This window comes from Plectropomus leopardus, chromosome 23 (genome assembly GCF_026936395.1).
Source record: "Plectropomus leopardus strain MGB_pleo_1.0 chromosome 23, ASM2693639v1, whole genome shotgun sequence".
Classification (NCBI taxonomy): domain Eukaryota; kingdom Metazoa; phylum Chordata; class Actinopteri; order Perciformes; family Serranidae; genus Plectropomus; species Plectropomus leopardus.
This window is the reverse complement of record NC_142198.1, coordinates 17,450,256-17,476,492: the sequence shown is the minus strand read 5'-3', so window position 1 is coordinate 17,476,492 and position 26,237 is coordinate 17,450,256. Positions and strand designations below refer to the sequence as shown.

General features: G+C 37.5%; 3 protein-coding genes across 5 annotated transcripts in view; 2 read left to right on the top strand and 1 right to left on the bottom strand.

Moving 5' to 3' along the window:
* The window catches only part of LOC121938540 (protein mono-ADP-ribosyltransferase PARP14-like), a 16,236-nt gene extending 4,439 nt beyond the window's left edge, over nucleotides 1-11,797 (bottom strand). The window contains exons 1-11 of the mRNA XM_088073791.1: nucleotides 9,913-11,797; nucleotides 9,698-9,822; nucleotides 6,734-8,260; nucleotides 6,398-6,634; nucleotides 5,607-5,831; nucleotides 5,460-5,514; nucleotides 5,143-5,289; nucleotides 2,530-2,592; nucleotides 2,264-2,440; nucleotides 1,037-1,216; nucleotides 328-945 (exon numbers count right to left, since the gene is read on the bottom strand). Coding sequence (XP_087929917.1) covers nucleotides 328-945; nucleotides 1,037-1,216; nucleotides 2,264-2,440; nucleotides 2,530-2,592; nucleotides 5,143-5,289; nucleotides 5,460-5,514; nucleotides 5,607-5,831; nucleotides 6,398-6,634; nucleotides 6,734-8,260; nucleotides 9,698-9,822; nucleotides 9,913-10,084 — 3,526 coding nt within the window. The 5' untranslated portion in view covers nucleotides 10,085-11,797. The remainder of the gene's footprint in view (nucleotides 1-327; nucleotides 946-1,036; nucleotides 1,217-2,263; nucleotides 2,441-2,529; nucleotides 2,593-5,142; nucleotides 5,290-5,459; nucleotides 5,515-5,606; nucleotides 5,832-6,397; nucleotides 6,635-6,733; nucleotides 8,261-9,697; nucleotides 9,823-9,912) is intronic.
* On the top strand, nucleotides 3,596-26,237 carry LOC121962226 (interleukin-8). Of its 2 annotated transcripts, none has more exons than XM_088073795.1 (5): nucleotides 3,596-3,891; nucleotides 20,708-20,749; nucleotides 21,919-21,980; nucleotides 23,877-24,012; nucleotides 25,569-26,237. In XM_088073795.1, the coding sequence occupies exons 3-5, from the start codon at nucleotides 21,929-21,931 to the stop codon at nucleotides 25,687-25,689; spliced, it is 309 nt and encodes a 102-aa protein (XP_087929921.1). In that variant the 5' UTR covers nucleotides 3,596-3,891; nucleotides 20,708-20,749; nucleotides 21,919-21,928; the 3' UTR covers nucleotides 25,690-26,237. The 2 variants fall into 2 exon arrangements, with proteins under 2 accessions (XP_087929921.1, XP_087929920.1); XM_088073794.1 differs by having other exon boundaries at nucleotides 21,814-21,980.
* LOC121962286 (uncharacterized) lies at nucleotides 14,875-18,031 on the top strand. Of its 2 annotated transcripts, none has more exons than XM_042512521.2 (4): nucleotides 14,875-15,326; nucleotides 15,519-15,624; nucleotides 15,761-15,841; nucleotides 17,127-18,031. In XM_042512521.2, exons 1-4 carry the CDS (start codon nucleotides 15,266-15,268, stop codon nucleotides 17,317-17,319), a joined length of 441 nt encoding a protein of 146 aa, XP_042368455.2. In that variant the 5' UTR covers nucleotides 14,875-15,265; the 3' UTR covers nucleotides 17,320-18,031. The 2 variants fall into 2 exon arrangements, with proteins under 2 accessions (XP_042368455.2, XP_042368454.2); XM_042512520.2 differs by having other exon boundaries at nucleotides 14,880-15,326; nucleotides 15,516-15,624.

Genomic DNA, 26,237 nt, shown 5'->3' with positions numbered 1-26,237 from the left:
TATAATTAATCATTAATTATTTTTAATCAAATTTAAAGTATTCACCTTCTCCCAATACTTTTCAGATATGAAATACTTAAATTGTTAACTGAATATGCCTGCCTTTAATTTCTCATTTTCCTTTGCATGTTTAAATTAGAAATTAATTTAATCTTGTATTTGATATATATATATATATATACTTTAAAAAGTACTTGACCATCATTAAGAATTTTAAACGCAAAAATTATAAATTGACAAATATTAGATTATTTTGACATTTCAAATTCATTCTATTTTTCTAAATTTTTTCTTTTTTTTTTTTTTTCATTGAAACCATCTGCTCACCTGAGAGATGCTGGAGTCGTTTTAGCTTCGCCGTCTGTCCCGTTAACGGTCTTCTCGCCTGCATCGTCTGCAGATCCACAAACCACTGGGTGCTCTCCGCGTCCACTATCCCTCCTGCTACGTCCTGATTCTCCAGCTTGTGATTGGCTCTTTTGGGAAGTCGGTCCCAGTTTCCCCTCGGCCCCAGGATGCACCACGCCACACGAGCGTACAGATTGTCCTCCTCGCTGCACCTCACCTCTCTTTTCAGGCAAGCCGTGTTGATCAGCTGCATGACCTTGTTGACCCCGTCTCTGAACCCGCTCACGGTCAAAGCGCCCCGGCCGGACGGATCCTCCTGCACGTACAGACCCTCCGTCTCCACCAGCCGCTTCAGATCCTCCGTGTCGTCCGCGGTGAGGCCGGCCAGCTCCTCCTTTTTGAAGGCGTGCGTGGAGCACTGAGCCTGATACAGATCCTTCAGCTTGGTCATGGCGTCGTCGACGTCCTTCTTGGAGAGACCCGTGAACAGGAAGACGGACTGCTGGCTGCAGGAGGAGGTGCAGAGGATGCTGAGATCTGTGCTCAGTGACGACGGCGGCGACTGCTGTCGTACAGGAGGTAACTGAAGAACTGGCACTGCAAGGACCGTCAAACAATAACAGTCAGCGAAAATGTCCACGAAAATAAGGTCTGATTAAAAAGAGACATTTCTCTGTTGGTGGATCACCTCTGTTGGTCACAGCAGCTGGAAACATCTGCGTCGCTTCCTTTTTAAAGGCCAAAAAGACGTCGATCTTAAACAGGACGAGGCGGATGTCAGTGAGACAGCGAAGAGGAGCGGACGTGGCGGCGTTGACCCCTCTGAGGATGGCACCTGCTACAACACCAGGGTCCAACCCACCGATTCCTGCAAAAACATGAGCCGACTATGAGACAGTGGGCCCCTGGGGACAGAGACACAAAAGACCCTACCAAGTCTCCTACATCTGAGCAAGACACACACTTCATGCTGGGTTTTTTGGTGTTGTTGTTTTACTTCTTTTTGGGGTAATTTTGTGTCTCTGTAGTTTCTTTGCATCTTTTTGTGTGTCTTTGTTTACATTTTGTGTCTCTTAAAGGTCAATTTGGGAGATTTGTGTCTCTTTGTAGTAGGTTCATATCTCTTCGGGTTAGCCTATATTTGTGACTTTCTTAGTTGTTTTGTTTCTCTTTGTAGTCCTTTTGTGCCTGTTTGATGTAAATTTGTGTCTTTTGATATTTTTTGTCTCTTTGCGGTCATTTCGTGTCTTTGTAGTTTCTTTCTGTAGATTCTTTGTATGTCTGTTGTTTTGTGTCTCCTTGGAGCCATATTTGGCCTCTTGGTTCCTTTGCATATCTTTGTAGTTATTTTGTGTCTCTGATGTATATTTGTCTTTTTTTTTTCATTTTTTTGGTCATTATGTCTCCTTGTAGTCCTTTTCTGCCTCTTTGTAGCTCCCTTGCATGTCTTTACAGTCATTTTGTGTGTTTTCATAGTTCCTTTGCATGTCTTTGTGGTCATTTTGTGTCTCTTTGTGTCTTGTAGGGGTAAATTTTTGACTTTTTGTTTTTTTTTTGTCTGTTTGAGGTGTACTTGTGTAACTTTTTGAGTCTTTTTGTGTCTCTGTAGTTCTTTTGTATGTCCTTGTTGTTATTTTGTGTCTCTTTAAAGGCCAGTTATTGTCTCTTTTATCTATATTTGTGTTGTTTATGTGCGTTTCTCTGCATTTCTTAGTAGTCATTTTGTGCCCCTTAAGGGTCAGTTTGTGTCTCTTTGAGGTATATTTGTCTGTTTTTAGGTCATTTTGTCTCACATAGTTTAAAAAGAACATTTTTTGGTCATTTTGAGTCTCTTCTTGGTTGCTTCCTGTGTTCAAGTTTTTTTTTGTTTTTATTTTATTAATTGAACATGTAGATATTCTCGCATAAGACCTACCGGCACTGAGAGCAGGAATGGCGACGGACTTTAACTCGTACAGTTCACAGTGTTCAATGATGCGACACACCAGTTGTTCGATGACGAGAGCATCCTTCTTCCCACAGACGTGTAAAATGGCTTTACATGGGAAAAATCCAGGTCCGGTTACAAAAATGTCTCCTCGGTTCTGTCTCGCTAAACACAAAGTAACAAAGACAAGATGAGGAAGAATCTGTAAGTGTGTGTCGCCTGATAATGTCTAGATGATCATCTTTTTTTCTCACCTTTTTTAAGATCAGCCTCCACCTGCGGTCCAGCAACTGTCAAGATGTCTCTGCAAACACCGTCTGTAGGATAAAGATTATAATGGTGAAATGTTACCTAATACATTTACTCAAGTACTGTATTTTCTGTTGAGTATTTTCATTTAATGCTCCTTTATACCTCTACTTAAAAGTTTACAGGGAAATATTTGAGCCTACGTTTTACTCTCCAACATTTATTTGACAACAATAGTTACCAGCCATTTTGCATATTAAGATATTTAATACAAAATATACAACAACTAACATATTCAATTATTATGTGTTATAATGGATTAAACTACTCCACAGTACTACACACTATGCCTGTGGGCTAATTGTGGCCCTCAAACCAGCCCTCAGCTTTACTTTTAAAATATACTCTAGGTGGGAAAAAAGTGGACACTGTAGATCAATATCTAAATATCTTAACTAGTTTTTCTTCCTCTTTTTTGTGCAAATAATGATTGCAGATATTTGATTTTGTGTATACTGTTTGTTTAGTTATTTAGAGTATAGGTTTAAATTATTAAGTAAGCTGATTAACACTTTAAAATTCAATTAAAAAAATGTAAAAGCAACAACAACAAAAAACAAGTTGCAATAATTAAGTATATAACACTAAAATTATTTATAAATAATTTCGAAACAAATTAATTTTTTCTTAAAATATGGGCAAAAAAATAAAATAACGTGCATCCCTAAAAATGTCCTCCAATTTAAAAAATATATTTTAATAAACGATTTGTATGAGTAAGAATATAACAAGATGGGTTTATATTTAAATGCACATAATAGTAGTAATTTCATGAAAACAAAAACCGAAAATAATCGACCGCAGTTGACGTCGACTTCTGATTGGCTCCTCAAAGCTCTTACGTCAGAGGGAGACGTTGGGACGTTGGCAGCGAGCCAAGTTTGGGAGTACGGTTCGTTAAATTATCAGTTTAGCTTAAAAATATACGGGGTTTTTTTTTTTACGCTTTTTAGTTTGTCATGTTATAGATTTGTCGTTCACTTAAAACGAGTGAAGGAGGAGGTTCAATGTGAGTCAGAAAAATGTCATAATTACGGAGTAAATGACTTAAATTTGCTAAACTTCGTGGCAGCGCGCCATGTTGGAAACAAAACAAACAGACGCCATTGGTGATGTTACTGAGGTTTTTCTGGATGTTTTCACGGACATTTTTCAAGCTTTTGTGACTCTCATGGACATTACTAATGACACCGGCTGCATGTGAGGGAGACTTTCGTGCTTTATGTCGGTTAAAGAGTGAAGACACCTGAGGAGGACGAGCTAACGTCACCGGGCTCTGAGGCTGCGACCGTTTTCTTCTGTAAACGGTGAGTACTTATTTCTTTTAGCTGTCAGGATATTAATGTTATTGTTTGTACAAAGTGTGTATTGTCTTATTGTTTCGTTAGTGTGTGTCCACAAGTCCTTTAAAAGTCTCAAAATGTTCAATTTGAATCAGTCTTAGGTGTTAAAACCCATTGAAATCTAAGGTTAGCAAGGTTTTGAATGCGGGACGTTTAATCGCAGGAGTATTTAAACTGTCATGTTGCTGCTTTGATGATGGTAATAATGTTGTGAGCCTCGTTTTGTGTTATATGTTTTATGTAGCTTCTGACTCTTTAAAAAAGGTGATTTGGTCTGCAGAGCTGTGGTGTTGTATTGCTGTGTGTACTGACACTGACTCAAACATATGGACTTAATTCACGCATCTCCACGTATAATCCCATAATTTATTCTATTTCAAAGGTTCAATAATTATTTTACACTGTTTTAACTGTTAAAAACTGGGAGCAGTAATTCAGGTACAGAAATCCTCTGTGCAGTTATTCACATATGCAATATTCTTCCAACTATAGGCTATATTTAACATGCTACACATATTTTTATATATATATATATATATATATATATATATATATATAGTTATTTTTCTTCTTACTTATGTACAATTGTGTTGTACATTGTTGCATGTTCTATTTCCAACTTTACATACTAGTATTATACATTGTATTGTAGCATAAGGCACCTTGTTTTAAATTTTTACACACTCAGCACATTATAAGTATTTACATACTAGTGCTCATTATTTTGTCATTATTACTTTATATTTTTACATACTTAGTGCTTGTACTTATTTATACCTGAATAATTCTCAATGCTCAGCATCAGAATGACTGTAAGAAAACCACAGTTTCCCCCTATCGATAACATTTCTGATTCTGATTAGATTATCTGCTGCTGCTACTGATATTGAACAAATTAGAATTTTTGATCGGATGATGACACCTGTTGAAAACTTAAGGAATCAGCAGACTTACAGTTTGTTAAGGGACATGCATGATAATATTTGTTATTTTTTTGGTAATCAGTGCAATAGTTAATGAAACATGACCAAAAAACACAAATGACAAATTCATGTTGGCACTTAAGTCATGTGATCACAAAGATCATTACGATGCGTCATCTTGGAAGCATATATTGTGTTCCTATCCATCGCATAGATCATGTTGAGATAAATGAAAAGTCATTGAAGTCATATAGTATCCTGCCGTTTTTAGGCATCCTCAGCTTTCACTCACCATAATTATAATTCTGGAAGTCGGTCGAGTTTACCACGGCGTCAGTTGTCTCATTTGTCATGGCACCCAACACCAGCTGTAGTTTCACCCCACTTCCCACTGTCATTTTGATGTCATCGACATCACTGGTGAGGGATCCAAAGATTGCTGAGAGGAAAAGCCCCACAACATTTGTCATAAGTGTGTGATATGTGATTATCGACAATTGTGAAATACTAAATTTAGAACTGATAAATACTTGAAAAATGTTTTAAATTATGTAAGTTAATCGCTGCATTTGTAATCAACAGTTATTCAAAGTAATCTAAACCGTTTACCTTGACCTCCTTGATTCATATTTGAGCTGAGATGCCTGTAGACCTTGTGGTAGCACTGTAAATAAAAACACCAGCATTAAACATTTTCTTCATGAATAAATCATGCATGCACACATCTTACAGAGCAGTTCAAGTGTTGATAGTCACCTCTTCAGAGTCAGGATAGCCCGGTTTAATGACGACATGGATGGTGGCGAGAGACCCAGATGATGCTGATAATCCAAACTGGATAATGCTCTCAGTTAACACTTGGATGGCTTCTGTCAGCGGGTAATTTAAAATTATTCCCGGTCCAATAATTGGAAAAGCCACTGAGCTCAAACGCTGCTGTACACAGAGGTCCACACACTTCTTCAGCCCATTGCCAAGTGCCTGCGACCCAAAAAATATATATCTTCTTAGTTTGAAGTTACCCCTGCATTGGACATCTCTCTAAAATGTGTTGACATATGCTACCATGGAGCATGGTAGTAACTGTGAAACTCTGAGCTGATACTGATGTTTGAAATAACAATTTGACCTATTGCAGATACAGATATTTTTAATCATCTTTATTATCATCATTTACCCCTTTGTGCCGCCATATCTCTTATATCTGTTTCATATTGCTGTGAAAACATCAACAAATTTCCCCTTCAAACAACTGTATTAATAACTGTAATTTACTCAATAGTCATCTTTTTTTCTGAATAGAGCTTGAATACATCATAATGTTACTCACCGCAGTTCCTGTGAGCTGTTAGCTCTGGCCGCTGTTTTTTTGTATTTTATACGCACAAACTTTTACCCAGCAGTGTGGCAGAAGGCCATCCAACATTTATTCAGCAAACTAAATATGCAATGCAGTTGGTGCATTGCAGGTGTTAATTTTGGACCCTGCCCTGGACCATGGTGTTTTCTATCCAACACTTTAAAGTCCACCAAGTTCTTCACTTTACCTTCACACTCTGACCCAGGACTCCATCCCACGGCATGCACTCAATGAAGAAGAGTTTTGAGCATCCCAGAAATGGAGGCGCATCAACCTGCAGAACATCACCGGGGACGACGGTACAATTTGCTGCCGCAGAGTCGAACTTTAACTTGATTGCACTCCCGGCTTTATGTAGCAGGCATTTACCAATTTTAGAAGAATTCAGCTGCTTGTTGAGCATGGGCGCCACCAACACGTTCACCTGTGGAAATGTGTGAGTGATGTGAGTCAGTGTGAATCAGTGTGAGTGGCTGCATCAACGCTGTATTTATTTTATGTAAAGGAGAATAGAAATTCAAACCTGCTCATCCTCCAAACTGCCAAGCCTGATCTCCAGATTGATTTTAGTGATTGGTGTGCCTCCTAAAGTTTTCTGCCACACTCTTGAAGGCGGGGTGGGCCAGCATGCGGAGCTGCTGGTGAAGAGGCTGCTGGTGCTTTGGGGTTTACTTTCCAAATCTGGGGAGTGCACACGTTGTTTTTCCCTGATAATAACCTGACAGGAGCTCTCTACCAGCTCTTTGCTCAATTTACCCTCTGCTTGGAAGTACTGTAGGGCCCCTGGGCCGTCTAGAACCAATGTTTCTGACTTTAGACTGGCTAGAGCTGCACTTAGGGCCTGCACGGCCTCTTGGACTTGACAGTTGTGACCAGACACAAGCACACAGGGGTACGGAAAGGATGAGGCTCGTAGCGTCACCTTGGTCTTCTTCATGCCAATCATGTCTGTGATTTTATCAATACAGTCGAGCAGTTCAGGACGTAGTTGCAGTGTTTCTTGAGTAATGGCCTGGTTCATCTGGTAGTCATTCAAAACCTCTTTGAGCTTGTTCACATTTTTGCTGTAGCCCACAAGTTGTACATCTGTAGCTGTGGCTCCGCTGAGTCCTGGGATGAAGCTCACGTCCACTCTGAGCTCTCGACTGTTTGCCTCGTTTTTGGCTTTGTTGAGGAGTTCCTTCACTCTGTCTAGATCTGAAGATGCAGCCTCCTGCAGCGGCACATTGACCAGAATCAGGTCTCTTTGCAGCACCATTTCCGCCTCATTTAAGGCATCAGAGGATAAACTGACAAAGACAAGGTCTGACCCCACCTCAAGAGAAACGGGACTTCTGAAGATCTGCCGGAAGCGAGCTTGGTACTTCGACATGGCACCGCTGGATGTTATGAAGTTCATCAAAGCCGTGCTGAGCTTAACTCTCTTTTCTTTGACCTTTTTGATCAGTTCATCCAGTTTATAAGCTCCTGACTGCACCTCTGCGTCAGGGCCCTCTAAGATGACCCTGCCACTGCCTATGAAGACTTTAACTTCTGGATGAAGTGTACACATATCCCGACTAAACTCATCCTCTACCAGTTGAAACCGCTTCTCCACAACTGGTATTTCTTTCTGGGTTGGCACACTCTTTTCCAGGAGGGCGATCCTCTCGTTCACAGCCTCAACTTCTCCTACAACCACGGCATAACTACCCTCTGTGTACACTTTGATATCGTCGGCCATAACGGAGATGTCCTGCAGTAAAATTTTGACTTTTTTAGGGTCCATCACATGATAGCAGAGATAGCGTTCAGTAATGCTGTTGTAGACTCGATCCACCTGCATCTCCCATTTCTCTGCAGTGCCAAAAGCTCCTCCAGGCCCCTTCTCAATATCCCCCCAAACCACCATCAACGACTTCTCGAAATCTAACTTCACCATGCAGCCGATAGATGAGAGTTGGTTCTGCAAGACTTTAAGAACTTTGGGGTTGTTTATCAGGAAATACATGAGGAAAATTTCTGGCTTGAATATCTTCTCAAGGCCTTTTGAGTTTTCTTTCGTGTATGTCTAAAGAAGAAAAACAGTAACAAACAAAGTAATTCATTTATAGTAGTAATTAAGTAGATTTACTGCACACAAGAAGGCTGAATTGCTTCTTTTTTATTTAATTTTGAAGGTTTGCTATACACTTTATTGAGCAGATATTTTAACAAGGCTGAAGGTGCACTGAATCCAGTCCGCAGCAGGGGGAATAGCCTGCTGAGTACAGTCCATAGGTGAAGTCTACATGCATTTTCAAGTAATAGACATGTAGACTTGAACATATATGGAGACTACTCAGCAGGCTATCCACCCTGCTGCGGACTGGATTCAGTGTAGCCTTGTTAAAAAAAACCTGTGTATTGTATACAGGGTCCCCACAGTCATGTAAAAACCTGGAAAGTTCATTGAATCTCACAGTCTCATTTTCCAGGCCTGCAAAAGTCATGGTATCAGTAAAAAGTGTTGAAAGTTTTGGAAAAATCCTGGAATTTTGTTGTTTGTAATTAAGTAAATTGTCACCGTAATCTTAACCTTCCACCTAATGTAACATAAATTTATTTTATGTAAGTTAGCTGTTGACATAACATAACTGTAATATTTGTCCACCAAGGTATATTGACTTTGCGATGCTCAATATTTAAGGACATGCAATGTCAAGTAAGGAAAGTTAACTCACATTCTTTACTGCTTGATACAGTCTGAAAACATGTGCTGTATTCACATTTTCCATGACTCATATCAACCAAGACATCTCCTTTAGGTTACATGCATGACGTAGTTTAGCGGCATTTCTAATGGGGCACTCGAAAAGTACTGTAACCAGGCCAGAAAGTGCCGCAGACATTAGTGCATGCTTTTCCAAAATGGAAAATTTATTATGGGTGGAAAGTCTTGAAAAGTCATGGAAAAGTTTGGGAATTTTTGCCCATGAAAATGTGCGGGAACCCTGTGTATAGATGACATTTTTTTACATTTCAAATGAATAGATTAAATATACTTTATTTTGAACATAATAAATAATATTCATGAGTGAAAAACTATGCATATCAAAATATACAAACAGAATAATGGTGAACATTTAAAGGAGATTTTCAAGAAGCAACATACATTTTACGTTTACTGTTTGAAAAGGGGTAGGAAGAAGCAAATGCTTGTCTAGTTCCACCCCTGCTCTGTTTTAACCTATTAATCCTCAATCATAAACCAACTCTCTGACCTAGTGTCTATTCCCAAACCTAAATGAGTTCATTTATAGTAATGTTTATAGAGTCCATAAACTACAAAAATATATTAAAGTTGTGTTCACCATGATATTCACAACAGTTTTAATGATCAGATGTACAATGTAGCCAGAATGGCCTCTAAACTGGTTCAACTACTTCATTTGGCTCAGATATTTGTGACTCAGTGTTTGCAGTCATTATATAACCGGTAAAAGCCTCCAGAACGGCGTTTGCTCACCTGTGATTGACTGGTGGATGGCTGATCAGGGGTCTGTGGTGAATCTGTTCGGCTCACTGTCAGACGTAGCTCTCCGCTAGGGAGGGAGATGGTGTGAGACTTCCTCCGCAAAACTCTTTCTTGGTCTGTAAAACAACAAAATACAAGGTCCCAAACATTTAAACAAGAAGACAGAAAGAGGAAGACTTTTCTACATATTACATATTTTAACTTACCTTCTTTGTCCTTGAAAGATATTTTAAAGATGTTGCCTCCAACCTTTTCAACGAGCCCACATTCACCTCCCCCAGAGTCTCGTCTTTTCAGGAAGTACCTCCTGATTTTCTCCTTCTCTCTGTCTGTCAGATCTTTTGCCTCAAAGTACAGCAGATGCTGGTATTCTTCCATTTTACCTTCAGTTCTTCAAAACATTAATTAAGTACAGCACCTCTGAATATGCCACCGTACCTCTTGAGTGAACAGTGTTACGTGAAATGCCCTAATTTAGTTTCACTTTCGTTTATCTTTTTTTTCCCTGTTTATTTGCCCGTGGTTATACATTGGCAAACGGACACACCCACTGACATGAGTCATGGTTCATGACCAGCTTTATGTAGTTTTCCCTGGTTTCCCAGGTGCAGATATTCATCAATTTTACATCAAATTCTGAACTTTTAGGAAGTTTTTATTGTAGTATAGCAGCTGTGCATCACCCAGCTTCTCATAGAAAAGTGAGCTCTGAAGTGTTTTGTTTCAGTTTCATTTCAATGTACTGAGAACATTTTTTTTTTCATTTACTTCCTCGGATATTTATATTGGTTGCTTGTTAATGCACACATCCAAAAAAAAACCCACAAAAGTCTAGCTGTAAATAGAGCATCCACTGGTTAGTCTTGTTGTACATGAAGCATGATTTATTAATGATGATTGAGTTGATGATGGGGTTGAGATAATTATGTCTTTATATGTAATGGTCACATAAAGATAATTATTCCACCAATAATGACCATAGCACAACTTGTTTTTTGTTTATTTCAAACATTTCAGGCCTTTATTCCATAGAAATTAGTATAGAAATGAGAAGAAATGAGAGGAGAGACAGACAGAAATGACATCTCCCAACATCATTGGTTTAGTGATGATAGTTCCCTAATGTCATGTGTCGTGATTTAACATCATAGACTACAAGAAGCTCTGGTGCAAAACTGAAATCTTACAGCACTGCTGCAGCCAAACCAGCAGATGTCCTACTTAGACCAAAAACTACTAATGCTCTGATCACAATAAAGCAGCAGCTCTCAGCTGCCAAAAACAGTAAACCTTTACAATTTCATAAAGTGATTTTAACAGCCCAGTAAAACGTGTACAGAAGAAAATAAACAGATTATGTCCAGGTAATTGCACTAATTATGATCTGAGGAAAATTGCGGTTCCTCATGTTTTTTTTGTTTGTTTTTTTTTTACATTTGTGTGTTAGTCTGTCTTCATGTGTTTAACCAGTTTTTCAGTATTTGGTATGTTTAGCTCCTGTGCCAATGTTATGGGCCTGAACTTTATTTATCAGAGGAGGGGGGTTACTTGGGTGTGACTTGGGTGAAATTTAAAATAAATACCAAAAGCTAATGTCCCTCACTTAAACCAAAATTCAAAACAGTAGTCCCCCCTCAGTCCTTACTTTTTATTTTTTATTTATTTATTTAATTTTTTTTGCATTTATGACGACTGTATTTTAAACATCCAGTCTTAGTTGGACTAAAACAATAATTTAACATTTTCTAACGTCATGTAAACGTACTGTGTGACATTCTCTAGAAAAAATGCCATGAGTGGATCCTCAAGATCATTTTGTCACACATGCTGTTACAAAGGTCAACAATGACGATTTTTGCTCAAGATCAGTGTTGCACCAGTGCTTTGAGGTTGTTTGTGTGTTTTGACAGTTTTAGGAAAGGATACATTAGTAAGTGCTATCCTAGGATGTTGAGGAAAGTCTGAAAGGGTTTTTTTCGGACTGTGGCAGACTGTGACAGGATTCATACCAGAGCAGAGGTGAGGCTTAACGACAAGTCTTCGGGGCACCCAGTTGAGGCAGAAAATGGCACTGGTTGCTTAAGAGTTTTGTTTGACAATGTCTTTGAGGTGGGAAGAACAGTTGTTGTCAGTGCCCTCTAAGCTAGAAGCATGTTACTGAACTGGATGCAACGAGCAACAGGGAGCTCATGTTGAGATTAAAAAATGAGTGGTGTGCAAAAAACTGGGGGTTGAAAAAGGAACGGGTGGTCTGCTGTTGTGATGTTTCCCACAAAGAGGAGCATGTTACTTCTCGTAAAAGCTGGCGCCAGCACAGTGTTGACAGATAATGTTCATTGGACCTTTGTTCCTCTGAAGCAATACAAGCTCAGTCCACTATTACGCTTATCCACTCTGAGATGCTTGACAGTGATGTAACAAACACACAAGAGCTGCTGCTTTATAGTTAAAAGTTTGCTTATAGATGCAGATACTGAAACGTGGAACTACTAAAAGTAAATGATACTGGGAGCAAAGTGATGAAATATATGTTTTTTTGCCATCAATTGTTGACACTGTTTCCATTCTTTCTGCCATTTCTGCTGCCCTGAAACGTCACACGCAACTTGGGTAACATCGAAACTTCCCATTTTCCCACTCGTAATTCCGACTTTGGAGGGCCATAGGGCAACTCATATACAATGCAATATTTCCTAGGAGAAAGTGCAACTTGCAGCACAAGTTCAAGAGAGGGAATGAAGTTGTCAACTTGGCTGAACCAGAGCAGCACTTTGGGAAAAACAAGGCTGACTACATGTGAGGTTATAAATTTGGCAGCACATGGACCTACCAGAGGAGTAGTTAGGTGCTGTTTGAGGCCCCTGTTGTCCCACTTCCCTGTGCTAATCTGCCCTTAGAAACCAAGTGCATATTAGGGTTGCAGAACTATGCCAGTTTCAAGGTATACTTTTTACTGTTCATTTACTTATGTACGGTATTGAAGAGGAGTGACAGGACAAAGATTTTCACCTTTATTTTAGTTATTTTCAAACTTTTTACAAATTCCTTTACCTAAAAGAATATTTTCAAGTTTTAATTATTGTAATAAAACTTTTCTTTAACTAAAAAAAGAAAATGTTTTTCATTCCTTTAGGGTTTTTGGTTACTGATAATAATATTAAATCTGTAATATCGTGCCACCATGATATTTCCTGTCTCACACCGTCACAACCCTACTGCATATTTAAGTTCTTATGTGGATTTACTGAGAATATATTTGTTAGGTGGGACCGTGACATCAGTATAAAGTAATGATAAGCAAAGACATTGAGGCGTACATCAATCATGGGATGCCTCCTCTCTCTTTAGGGACGTTCCTTATGATTGTTATACTCCCTTTTCATGCTGACTCCTACAGAAACTAGAACTGAAATCAAGCAACCAGCAACATTTTATTTTATTATTGCTTTTAATGTTTACCAGGCGCAACAACATCTGGGCAGTACTGATGTTGTTTGTGTCATGGTGAAATGTGGTTTTGGTGGAGCAAGAACTTGAAGATGGATTCTAAATTGCAGTCAGCTGAAAGCTGTGGTATCAATTTTCTCATTTAACTCTTTGCAAGAAAGTGAATAAGCATGTTTACCAAATGAATGCTGAACTGCTTCGCTAAAAGAAAATTCTAGCAACTTTGAACCTGGGTTTTGTTCTCATAGTTTCTGTACATGCTAACTCCCAAAGCATACCAAAAAATCATTTCAAACGTTTGTGTCTGAGTGAAACTGATTAATCCCATCCTGAGCAAAGATGAAGCAACTGATGTGATTGTTAGATCACATGCCTCCTGGCTGACATCTTCACTGGCTTGCAACATCACAGACAGAAATCTGTCCAGCAACTCCTCTTTCATTGGTTGCGAATTACTAAACACATCTCTGACAGTAATCTGGAAGTCTGTTCTTCCTTTTTTTCTCATAAGTCATACAAGATTTCGCAAGGTTAATTAATTTTTATCCATAAAAAAAAGATCTCTGTGTTGCCTCTGCCTGTTATGTTGTACTTGAGGGAAAAGGCGTGGCACATTTCATACAACAGGGTAATGCAAAGTGCTTTACAGAGCAATAAAATATTAAAAAATAGTAAAGGATAAGAAAGGAGTAAAAAGATAAAATGTAAAATCAGTTACTAAATGATTTGAGACTTTTAACATAAAAATCACCACCAATATAGCAAAAGTGCACACAAGAGGTGCAAAGATCATTTCAGTTGGTTTAAAATCAAGTTTAAAATGTAAGTTGTGAGTCAAAGGATGGGTGAAGTGATGTAAGCTGTAAGATCAAGGGTCAGAGGTGACAAAGGCAAGTTAAAGGATGGCCATGCCAAAAAATTTGGCCAGAATAATGAGTGCCATGTGTCAATGACTTACAGGGTCTATGCATCGTTAATGTCCTACCTCTGACTACGTTTTGATTACCACTGAATGTCGTAACAAACCTAACATAAAAAAAACAAGTATAATCAATTAAATTAAATTGTATAAAACTGACTATAACAGCATTAATTCTTAATTACTGCTAGATAAAACCCATATCTTATTACCTCCACATATTGCTAAACAGTAGTATTTGAATTATGCTTTCTTTTAAAGAAGATATATATAATCACAAACCAGATTAATACCACATTATAGTTTGTCCCTAGCTGGGCTTTTTAATGACAGAGTATGGTGCAATAATATACTGCACATGCATTTAAATAAAACAATGAAAGGCAAATTACTCTGAAAGTGCCATAAAATGCCAGATCACTACTAAGAAACTATTTGTTGGATTTGGAATAATCACATCTGCAAACATTTCAAATTCCATGGAAGCCATGAGGATTTTTTTTGACTGGCAGATTCCTGAAGGACATTAAAAACTTTCCATTATTTTCAGCCTCTGCAAACATGCCAAGCATGCAAGTCTTTTTTTTCCAACTCCTGTTCCAAGGCAAATATTTCAGACCATCAGTAAGCACAGGGGGAGTTGGTGCTTTATTATCTAAACGCTAAGTAACAGTTAAAAATAATAATAATAGTATGTGAAATGAGAATGACTTTTAACATTAGGAAATTTCTGAATAAATAGAGTGGAGGAAGACTGAAAAGATTTACAAGGAAAACCGTTTTACAGGATCAAGCATAGGACTTATTAGGTGTGCACAAAGGATTTAAAATCTGCAGCTCTGATGAAGAACATATCAGCTCGGAGGACCAGCATGACTCAACTTCAGGATTGTTTTTTTTAAAGGAACTGAAAAGTGATCTCACAATTCAGGCCAATTCCAAGGAAGACTGGACGCATTTCAAAGTGTGGGGAAAAAAAGTTGCAACCACTTCTCAGGAAAAATGTGTCCTCATTACTGCGAGAGTATAAAAAGGAGGTGCAGAGGACATGGGGTTCAGGAGACACTCGGCGCGGGGAGATTCTTCAAATCTGAGGAGAGAATATCACTGCAGTTTGAGACTCATATCTTATACAGGGATTCTGCAGGACCCTTTTGTCAGATCACTCAGTACTTTCAACCATTAAAGTCACGATGAATACTGCATACCAGTGCATCATCCTCCTGACCTGCATTGCCAACTGCACTTCACAAAGTAAGTTCTCATTTATTGGATTTTCTAAAGCTTTTATTTTGCATTTAAGAGGCTTTAGATGAGCCAAACTCTGACTAAAAAAACATCTTACTCTGTTACTTATTTTGTGCAAAACATAAGAAAAATATGAAAGGGTTAATATGTTGCTTCTCCACAGATTATTTACACTGCTGGTTTCATTTTTTCCAGCAGTTGTGAACTGTCGGTGTTTAAAAACAAGCAGGTCTGTAAAGCTCGCTCAAGTTGCTGACTTCAGGGAGTACAACCCTCGTCCATACTGCAACAAGAAAGAGGTCATGTAAGTGTCTGCAGAAATCAACAAATAGACCACATATGAATTATTTTTGTAAATCTGTGTTGATTAATGTTTATTTCTCAGTGTCAGTATGCTTTCAGAAAAAAACTGTGCATTAAAGCTTCTTTTTCTCCTACAGTATCATGCTGAAAGATGGGACCTCATCCTGTCTTGACCCAAACACAAATTACACCCAAGCACTCCTGCGAACGATAAAAATGTGAGTCTGAATGCAAGCTTTTCTTGACACTGTTCAGCACAATGATGATGCAATAAGCTGGGAGAAAGCTTGCCAAATAAAATGCACAGTAGTGCATGCAAGGGTTGCGCAATTTCAAGTTTTTCTGCAAGCGAAGGGGCCCAGCAGTCACGTTGTAGCTCCAAAGTGTGATGTTTGTACATCAGGTCTTCATTAATGTCAGTGTGTGTGAAAGACAGTAGGAGGGAGTAGTAGGTCATTTATCCTGCAGCTGCTTGAGTAGAAGCAGCTGATACAAAAGGAAAATATGCTCCTTATACACAGTTCCCACAGATCCTTAAAAAGTATTCAAAAGCATTAAATTCAATGATATAAAAATTAAAAAAGGCCTTAATCTGTATTAAATGTGTTAAATTAATCTTTCAAAAGTTCTAAGACGTGGAAAGAAGGATGTTATTAATCTTTCTCATGTTGCATTGTAAAATCTCAAAATAATTGATTACTTTTTTTAATTAATTGACCTAATGCCTCTCAAATTAACAGTCAGAGTTTGACTTGGTGTATTTTATTGCAAAAAGTTTTCAAAATTGGCATGATGGAAATTAAGGCAATAGATAAACGTATGCAGAGTGAGAAACACAAAATCACTAAGAAAACTTGCCAACAATGCCAAATACCTCCCACTTTCGTTCTACTCTAGTCTCCGCCACAAGGCAAGCGATCATGATATGTTATTGCGTAGTTAATTATTTATTATTTAACCCCACCTAACTGATTGGTTCATTTTTTCCCCTCCAATTCTGATTAATGTAAAATTGGTCTTAACTTTTATTCTGAGTGGTGTTTAAAACTTGAAAATCTAATTTGCTTAAAGCTGTAGGAACCCTGTAATAAGCACTTGGGTGCCCTTAACGGGTTGCTAAATAAATTTGAAGAGTTATAAAATGATTAAAAGAATGGTAAACTTAAAAAAAAACAACTCAGTTATGCAACGTTTTTTTTCCCCAGACTTTTTTCTAATCTAGGCCATTTTTCTGGTGTACTACCAGATAGATTTACCTCTTCAGGACTCTAGAAAAAAATAAGAAAAACCTGTGAATTCTATAATGAGGTGTGGGTGATGTAGGCTCTTTTCGTGAAAGGCTAAAAAGGCTGCTTATGTGAATTATGAGCATTGAATTACGTTTGTCAAAATACACACAAAATCAAGTTACAAGCAGTCACAAGCCACAATAAAGATGGAAGAAAACCACTGTTTCAGAGGACTGTAATGCAAAAGGCTGAACTTTATTTTCTTTCTTTACAGGCAGAAGAAGAAGTTACTCGCTGAAAGGATGAATGCAAAAAACTCCAGGACCAAGACAGACACAGTGTCAGCCAAAGTGTCAGCCACCGTCTCAGACACCGTCTCAGACACCGTCTCAGCCACCGTCTCAGACACAGTCTTAGTCACAGCATCAGATTCAGTCTCTGCCACAACGTCGTCAACATTGCCTTAAAATGTTCATAATCATTACAACTGAGATATCCAACTTGTACACCTTCCCAAAGTCAGGGGATGGTTGTTGTAGCTCCTGCTTGTTTCTCACAAAGCAAACACAAATGGTTCAAACAAGCAAGATTTCTTCACTTCTCTTGTTTTGAGCTTGCACACCAGTAGTACTCCTGCAGCCATCACTGAGCACGGGCACATTTAGGAGACAGTTTGTGAAGTCATGAAAGTGTCTGCACCCAGAATATTCATCTGGGTGAATGTGTGTGATGTGTATAATGTATACTGATGAGACTGGTATATTTCCAGCCTAAAGTACTGCCTTAAGATTGAGTTTTAGACTGTGATTTTATCATAAACGTCCACACTGTTATTCCCTTATTTGTCTGTCAGACTCTTTGCAGAAGCATTGTTTGTAAAGTAATTTAGGATGGCAGATTATTAATGTGATGGTCAGCAATAGCGATGAAAATGGCGTTAAATGTGAGCTGTGTTTTTGATTGTGGTTCATATATTTAAGGATAACTTGTTTGTGTAATTTGAAGGATTTCTGTTTTTTTTTTTTATTCCAAATAAAGGTGTATTTATGTTTGTATACTTCATACTGTAAATGTGGCTTTGTAGTACTGAAATCATAATGTACTATACTGACTTTTGAAGTAAAACTGTTGATGAAAAGCAACAGAACTGCATTAAATGTGGGGGTTGTTTTTAATAAATGACATTTTGGCATTTTATTTCAAATAAACACCCAACGTCCAGTTAATAACAGTTAGTGAAATGGTTTCTAGCAACGACATCCTCTAGATGACTGCGTTGTTATCAGTATCTGCTACATACAGACTAAGGTTGAGGTGTATGATAATAAGAAAAAAAATTTAAAGGACCTTTCAAAACACAGTTACAAAGTAGTTTACAATAAAACTGACCACATTTAAAATACAGAGAGCCTGAACACATAGTAAGAATCATCAGGAGATAAATTAAATAATATACCAAAGTAAATTTAAAAAAACATATGGTCATTAGAATATGTTCAGTTTATCGTAATTAAAATTTAGACCAAAATTCAAACTGACAAACCAGATGATTGTAGCTCATCTGGAGGAGAATATGTGGACCAAATATCATCATTTGTCAAGGAAAATTCACTCAGAAACACAAATAACCTGCTGGTCGCGCTGGAGGAAAAATCAGGTGATCACCCAAAGATATTAGGATCCACCCTCTGGGGAGTATGAATGTCTGTTCAAAACTTAACGGCAATCAAGCCACAGTTTATGAAAATATTTGAGTCTGGACCAAAGTGATGGACCGACAGATTGATATTGCCATCCATAGAGCCACGCTGCTAACGTGGCTAAAAGTATATATGTAAAAAATGTGTATTACTGTAGATATTCAGACGTTTTTATTTCTGTGTTTCTTTATGAGAAGAAATAGAAGTGACAAATCTATCATCACTGACACCCTCTTTTTCGACAGTTAATGCAACAGCAACAGTATAAACTGGAATCTATGTTAAACTAAAACATTTGTACATTATGGTATTATAGTCATTTTGTGTTTTGGGTGGTAAAATCCTATTTGAAATCTTCTCAAAGAATTCAAGACTTATGTACAAAATGCACTGAGGTCAAGGGGACACTATTTCACTGTGTGTGGCAACACAGGAAGTCTTTTGGGAGGAGGTTAAAAAAGCAATACAAAGTGTTATCTCCTTTTTCCTTTTTTAATTCTAGGACTTAATCCAAAAGACCACAAGTACGCCAAGAGTGAATGAGTAATGGTAGATATGGGCCTTCTGCATGCCAAAAAGGTTGATTACAATGTGTTTGGAAACAAAGTGTTGCACACAGGCTGTAGCAAATGCTGATTTTGTTTATTTTTATTGTGACGTATGAAAGAAAAGGAAGGCAGGATATATTTGAAAAGTAGGGTCGACAGATTATCAGCCTGGCCGAGTACTGGGGCCCATATTTGGAATTTGCTGATTATCTGTATAAACATTTTATTTTAATGCTCGCCAATAAAATTAACTAATGAAAAAGTGCGAAGAAAGTGTCAGCTTGAGAGGAACTTTTACTTTTGTAAAACCCCAGGGAGCTCTTTTTATTTATTCACTTTTTTAAGTTTTTACTTGACTATATATATGATCTTGAATGCGTCAGTTTTTTTTAAACCTTTTCTTGAGGAATTTAAACAAAGTTTTGTGTTGTAGTTTGATGAAATGTCCTTAATTATAATTAGAGTTGTTTTTGCTTTTGTTTTGTTTGTACACTTATGCCACAGTGTGTGCTTTGGTTGATGAGACACATATCTACATATTTAATACAATAAGTGTATGTATACATGTGTATGAATAAGAAAATTACAAAAAAAAAACCAAACATATTTTTTAAAAACAAAAAAGTGCCTTTAAGGTTGTTTTTTCAAAAGATGAAAATTTTGCAAAATCATACTGTAATGCATCATTTCATGTCTTCCAGTCAGTCATGTGGCCTTGAGGCTTCGCATGATGACCCACTCTTATCCCACATATTTTTACCCGAACGTCTGATAAAGACACATGTCTTAAATCATAAGGAGTAATATTTCTCAAGCCCAGTCTGAAAGTGCTGTGTCATCAAAAAGATGATTTTAGCTGTCATCCTTGTCAACTACACATTTTACCTCTGTGAACAGAAAAGGGTAGAAGATACGAAATTTCAACATTCTGGCAAATTGAGACAGAGATGTATACAAATCTGTCTTCAGTGTAAATAAATCAGTTTACAACAAAAAAACACTTGGTGGAAATATGGTGGTTAATGCTTACAAAGTGCTGTTTTGTTTCATCTTCAAATGGCTTCATAAGTTTTATATCATCAAGTAAATATAGATACGTTTTCCTGATAAGTGTTTTTGTGGCTGCACAGCTTGTGTAATGTTTATCTTGTAGTCAATGAATGTTTACTTTATTTTCACAACGTATACTTAAGTTTACAGTAGTTTCTTTCATCTAGGCCCAGTTATTCATTATACATAGTCATTATAGGTATAACTGTGAATAAAACTGAAATGAAAGTATTAAACATTGTGAAAAAATAAAAATAAAAAGTAAACAAAAAAAGAAACATGACATGTGATAAGAAAAACTGAACTGAAATGTTTCATTTTTGTTTCATTTTCATTCTCGTGTGCAGGATAAACATTTGGGGTATTTTTACAAAATGCTAATTGAAACTGTGTCAAAACAACAATTTGGTAGTGTAAGAAGACAAACAAGTGTAAGAAATTTAAAGTTGCATTAATTATTTCATTGCACAACAAGCTAAACCTCACACACACATTCATTTGGCATATTGTGGCCTTATGAAGTTGTAACGTGTTTGTAATAATTTGTTTTTTTACAGGTCCAGTGTGATTGGTGTCGTGCTTCCAGCAACCCGATGCATGTGAGTCAAATATTTATTACTTTTTTTGCTCTGTTTTGGTTTCCACCAACTCCTGAGGGAAATATCTGTCTCCTCAGCAGCTGAATGTGCCACAATGTTCACAAATTGGTTGCTGTCTTAGGGTGTTTTCTCACAAACAGCCCTTAAAAAAGCTTTTTTTTAAATTAATAAGCTTATAAAAAAGCTTCTGTTGTTGATTTGGGTTACTTTTTTGGGTTGTGTATATATGTTTTGTTGCTGTTGTTTAAAAAAATTCTATTTAAAAAACAATTTTTAAAAAAACAGCCACAACTGAAGTCGATGAGAACTGTGAGAGTCACTAAAACAGGACAGATACAGCCCAAATACTAAAACAACATGCTGAAAGAAGCTAAAATGCTCTTCGGAGCTGAGGGGAACTGCTGAGTTGAGTGATTATGCTTTTGAGAGATTGTTACTGTGAATTTCAAACTTCTTACAGTTATTTTAGCCATTGCATACATGAAAATATAGATTGTTAATCGCCCGCCCTTCTTCCCTAAACCGACAAAAAGTTTTCTAGAATAACAGCCAAACAAAAATACTTCAATGACATAAAGTAACATAAACAAAGTTAAAAAAAAAATGAATCTGTGTAAGAAACAGAGATGAACTGGTTCACACAGTGACTTTCTTGTGCTGTATGTACAGGGTCAGAACAAGCCCCGAGGGCAGAAAATAACAGTATCATATGTGCAGTTTCCTCGGGTCATATTGTTTTTGTTTACGCTATAATGTCCGATGATCGTCATTTTCCTCTTTCAGAGGCAGAGAGGGGAAACAGAGTTGAATACTTGTGCAGATCTATGATAAGCAGAAGAAAAATGAATCCGTTGGTCATCCAGACAGACACATTTTGTCTGTGTGACTCATTTATCTGGCCGCCAACCCCGAACACGCCGCGTCGTAACCTCAACGGGGCCTCTCGTCTGTCCCTGAACTCACCGTCCCATGACTGCCTTCTGCTGCACATGTGAATGCACCAAAGTGAAACCAACATGCATACACACAATTACAAACTGGGGGGTTTTCTCAATTTCCCGCAGCCGAGTCCGTGAGGAGCACATGATCGCAGTGTGTACAAACACCAGAGAGCACAATGTATAAAAACGGTGGCAGAAGCTGTTTGATATCAGTCTGATCTTCACCAGCATAAACAAGATGAAGCTCTGCATCCTGCTCATGTTCGGGACCCTGTTGGCCCTCGTTTACGGTAAGAGCATGACGACACACTGTGATAGTTTCTGTGTGAGAAAATATTCCTGTGAGTCTGATGTTAAACCTCAAGAGTTTGGATGACAGGTTGAAGTGGGTTCTTCGGAGCAGATGAATAAGTGCAGATACTGATGTGTTTTCTGCAGATTGGTAGTTCTCATTCCAAAGCAGATAGTCATCAACCTAGAAACAGCACTTTAACAGGAACATAAACGTGCTGTCATAGTCAAGAGCAAGGAAATAAATTCATGCAAGTGCGATCCACTGCACTGATCAGGGACACTCTGCAATGTGCTTTATTTTAAGGCATGATTGAATCCCTTGACATTTCCTTATCTTAAATGTTCCCTCTTGAAGCATAGAAAACATTCCACACTGTATTGCAAAATTACATTAAATAATACATCATTCTGCTTATGTTTTTGCAGCCCATTTAAACAAACATTAAGCACTTAAATTATTGCTTTCATAAGCATGTTGCAGCAAGATTTTTTTATTTCCAGCATTTCAGGCAGGTTTGGTTTCTATTTTCTCTTCTGGTTTTTAACAATCAACTTGTCATGTCTCCTTTTGTTATTGTCGACATTCTCATTGTGTTGTTAGTGCCGATCTGAAAAGCCTTTGTTGCAATACTATACAAAAATTATATAACAGGAGGTAGATGGAGTATTAAGATATGTTAGTTGAGGAAAATAAGCATAAACCAAAGCATAAAATTACTCCACTGCAAGTAAAACTGAAAGTACAGAAGTATCATCACAGAAATGATGATACCTATGTGTCATCTTGAATTATTAAAAGTAAAATAATTTAGCAGAATGGGTTGCTTTTCCAGTCTTTTATTGTTATGTACTGTAATATTGAGTAATTCTACTAATGCTTCGATCTGTAAGAAGTTTTTTAAAGGAAATACAACTAAGCATAAGTATGAGGAAGAATACATATCTTTGATTTGGGGGTGAACTGTCCCTTTAAAATGCATCATCATCAGCGAGATTGTAATTAATGTGCAAAATAACTATGACTGTTAGGTAACTAATGGAGTTAAAGGTGTGATATTTCCTTCTGAAATGAAGTGAAGTAGAAGTATAAAGTACCATAAAATAGAAATAAAGTACCTTAAAATTGTACTTACGTATAGACCTGTTGTAAATTACTAAAGATTACTTAAAAACAAAGTGTAGGCATGATGTTCGTTTAAGTATAAATGAGTGTTAAACCTGTATATTATTATAGATTAGAAATAGAATAGAAAATTCTTAATTGTCTATGTTTTTGCTTGCAAACAGCAGGAAGGTGGCTGTTCAAAAAAAGGGAGAAGTGCCCTTTAGAAATGTCACAATGGCAGGACTGACGTGAGAAGAGCCCCGCTGTTAGAAAGTGTCACCATTTGATTCATGGAATAATAACCACACAGACATTATGATGAGGCAACGTGGCACTCCCAGTGAAATGAAACAAGGAAGCTGAGGTTTCAGCGACATTGCAATCAATGTAGGAGGCGTAGGTCATGATTTCAGGCAAATTTTGACAAATTAGATTTTGTTCTTTCACTGTCATTTGTTGGAAAACTCTCCATGCTGTTAAATGTTTGAGTTGACAAGATTGCAAAACACAAGGTATGCAACTGCTCAACCGCTAATGTCAAAAAACATTAGGTAAATTTCTGTGAGCGAACACATTTTCTGATAAGAGTCAAGTTGCACAAGCTTAAAAGGACACTTACGGCCAAATTGAAACCATCTGCATGCCCTGACCTTTCAAAAAGGTGCAACTAAAGCAATGTCTGTTGAAGTGATTTAGGAAATCTCTGCCAAGATTGAGGAGCTTAAGTGGTTTGTTTATCCGCTTCTTGTGGTTTAAGTCTGACTGAATGTCACTCTGTTGATGACAGGAATGCCGCCGATCAGCAGGGACTACAACACACACTGTCGCTGCCTTCAGGTGGAGTCGAGGATCATCCCTCCGGACAACCTGAGGAGCATCAAGCTCGTCCCTGAAGGGCCCCACTGCCCGGATATGGAAGTCATGTAAGTGCTCTCATATCAAGGACTGTTTAATAAAGTCGGCAAGGGTCAAACTAATTTTACCAAAAATGTATATTATAAAAAAGAAGAAAGTAATGAGTATTTATATGTTAATTAATCTGCAGAGTTCTTTTAATAATAATTTGTTTGGTTTACAGAACTACAGGAATTTGTAAAAATGGCTATCACAGTTACTCAGAGGTTGCCCAGTATAATATCTTTCGATTAATTATTTTGTCCCAGTGATATTGACGTTGATATATAACTATGGCTGTAGGGCACTAAGGTTGTGTCATTGGTATGGTAAATTTAGTAGTTTTAGGAACTTCGACAAAGTATTCTTGCTGAGCAAACACTTCTTTTTTGAAAGGATATGTCAATTTTGTTTATTTTAGACACAAATATTAGTTAAAATATCACGGACTTAGCTTCTCCATTACAAACAATCTGTCAATCAATATTTGTAGATAAATTTTTTTAGATAAAATTTACATAATGGATAATTAAACAGTTAATCTTAATCTGGGCAATATAACGATTATATATTAATATTGATTAATATTGTAGAATGAGACTAGATAGAAATTATTGACGGTTTTTTTTGTACAATATATGATTTCGGTTGCTCAACAGTCGGGGTCACTATTATTGTTTATTGTGCTTCATAATGCACCACACATTTGCAATGGGAGACAAGTCTGGTGTGCAGGTAGGCCAGTTGGGTATCTGCACTCGTTTAGTACACGGCCATGCTGCTGGAACCTGCACAATGTTCATTGTCTTGCTGCAGTAAGCAGGGATGTCCCTGAAAAAAGATTTTGTCTGGATGGCAGCATATGTTGCTCTAAAACCTGTATGCACCTTTCAGTACTGATGTTGCCTTCACAGGTGAACAAGTCAGTCACAGCTGCTGGCTTTTGAACTTTGCATTGGTAACAATCTGGATGGTCCTTTTCCTCTTTAGCCCAGAGGACACAACGTCCATGATTTCCAAAAACAATATGAAATGTGGACTCGTCAGACCACAGCACACTTTTCCGCTGTCAGTTCATCTCAGATGAGCTCATGCTCAGAGAAGTCAGTGGCATTTCGGGTTGTTGTTGATAAATGGCTTTCACTTTGCATGGTAGAGTCTGATCTTGCATTTGCAGATGCAGCAAGAAACTGTATTTATCTGCGTACAGACAAAGGTTTTCTAAAGTGTTCATGGGCCCATATAGTAATATTAATTTCGAATCAGTTAGTTTTTAATGCTACGCAGCCTGAAGGGTCAAAGGTCTCAGCCATTAGGCCTTGCCTCGTACATGAAGATTCCCCGTATACTCTCAAGCTTTGACGATACCATGGATTGTTGTTAAACGGTGCTACACAAATAAAATCACCCTACATTTGAGGCAGGATCATTGGGTGGGTAGATCTGCAGAAAATCATACAGATCTTTGGTTGTTTGGGGTTTTTTCTCAGAAATTTGGGAATAGGTGTGGTTTCTCTGGTACTCATTATCTTAGTGTAAATAAAATAAAATCCTGTTTCTAATTTGTTGCCTTTTCCCTAACCAGAGCTGGACTGTCGAGCGGGGAGAAGGTGTGCCTAAACCCTCGGTCCTCCTGGGTGAAGAAACTCATCCACTTTGTGCTGGAGAAACAGCAGTTAGGGGCCATTTCCAAAAATCAGGGATAAGATGATGCAAATTCAAACCATGTTGCAAATGAAGCCGTTGGAAGTAACTCCTCTGCAACTATGAGCCATTATGCAGTTTTACTTTAATAAATATTTTACCCGGGTTGTGCAACTTAGATAACTTTTTTTTGTAGTCAGTGTTATTTCAGCTGATGTTTTTTTTATTCACTAAGTGACATGTAAACAATTTTTTTAAATAACATTGATTCTGGATTTATATTGTGTAAGTGTTAGAAAGAGCACAAAAATATGCATACGTCAGTAAAGAGTGTTGAAGGGGGTTTGTGTGAGTTTTGGTATTTAATTGTTTTTACAAAAGAGTGACTTGAAATGTCAATCATTACTCTGTAGAAAGTTTGGTCATGTTACCTTGTTGAAAGCAGAAAATGTAGCAAGAAATATGTAATTCAGTTATTCTAATATGTAACATGTCATTTCTGTGCAATACTGTGTGAAGCTTCTCCAACAATGGCAAGAAATTGTCCCTTGCTATCACTATACATAATGTGAGGCTTAAATTGAAATTAAATAATGTTTAAAAAGTAAAA

What these genes read in the sequence shown, in the direction of transcription:
- LOC121962226 (XM_088073795.1), top strand. Translation starts at nt 21,929, where the DNA reads ATGAAGCTCTGCATCCTGCTCATGTTCGGGACCCTGTTGGCCCTCGTT. An exon ending in CCTGTTGGCCCTCGTTTACG is followed by an intron (nt 21,981 to 23,876) that starts GTAAGAGCATGA and finishes TGTTGATGACAG; the next exon opens with GAATGCCGCCGATCAGCAGG. An exon ending in TGCCCGGATATGGAAGTCAT is followed by an intron (nt 24,013 to 25,568) that starts GTAAGTGCTCTC and finishes TTCCCTAACCAG; the next exon opens with AGCTGGACTGTCGAGCGGGG.
- LOC121962286 (XM_042512520.2), top strand. Translation starts at nt 15,266, where the DNA reads ATGAATACTGCATACCAGTGCATCATCCTCCTGACCTGCATTGCCAAC. An exon ending in TGCAACAAGAAAGAGGTCAT is followed by an intron (nt 15,625 to 15,760) that starts GTAAGTGTCTGC and finishes TTTCTCCTACAG; the next exon opens with TATCATGCTGAAAGATGGGA. An exon ending in CTCCTGCGAACGATAAAAAT is followed by an intron (nt 15,842 to 17,126) that starts GTGAGTCTGAAT and finishes CTTTCTTTACAG; the next exon opens with GCAGAAGAAGAAGTTACTCG.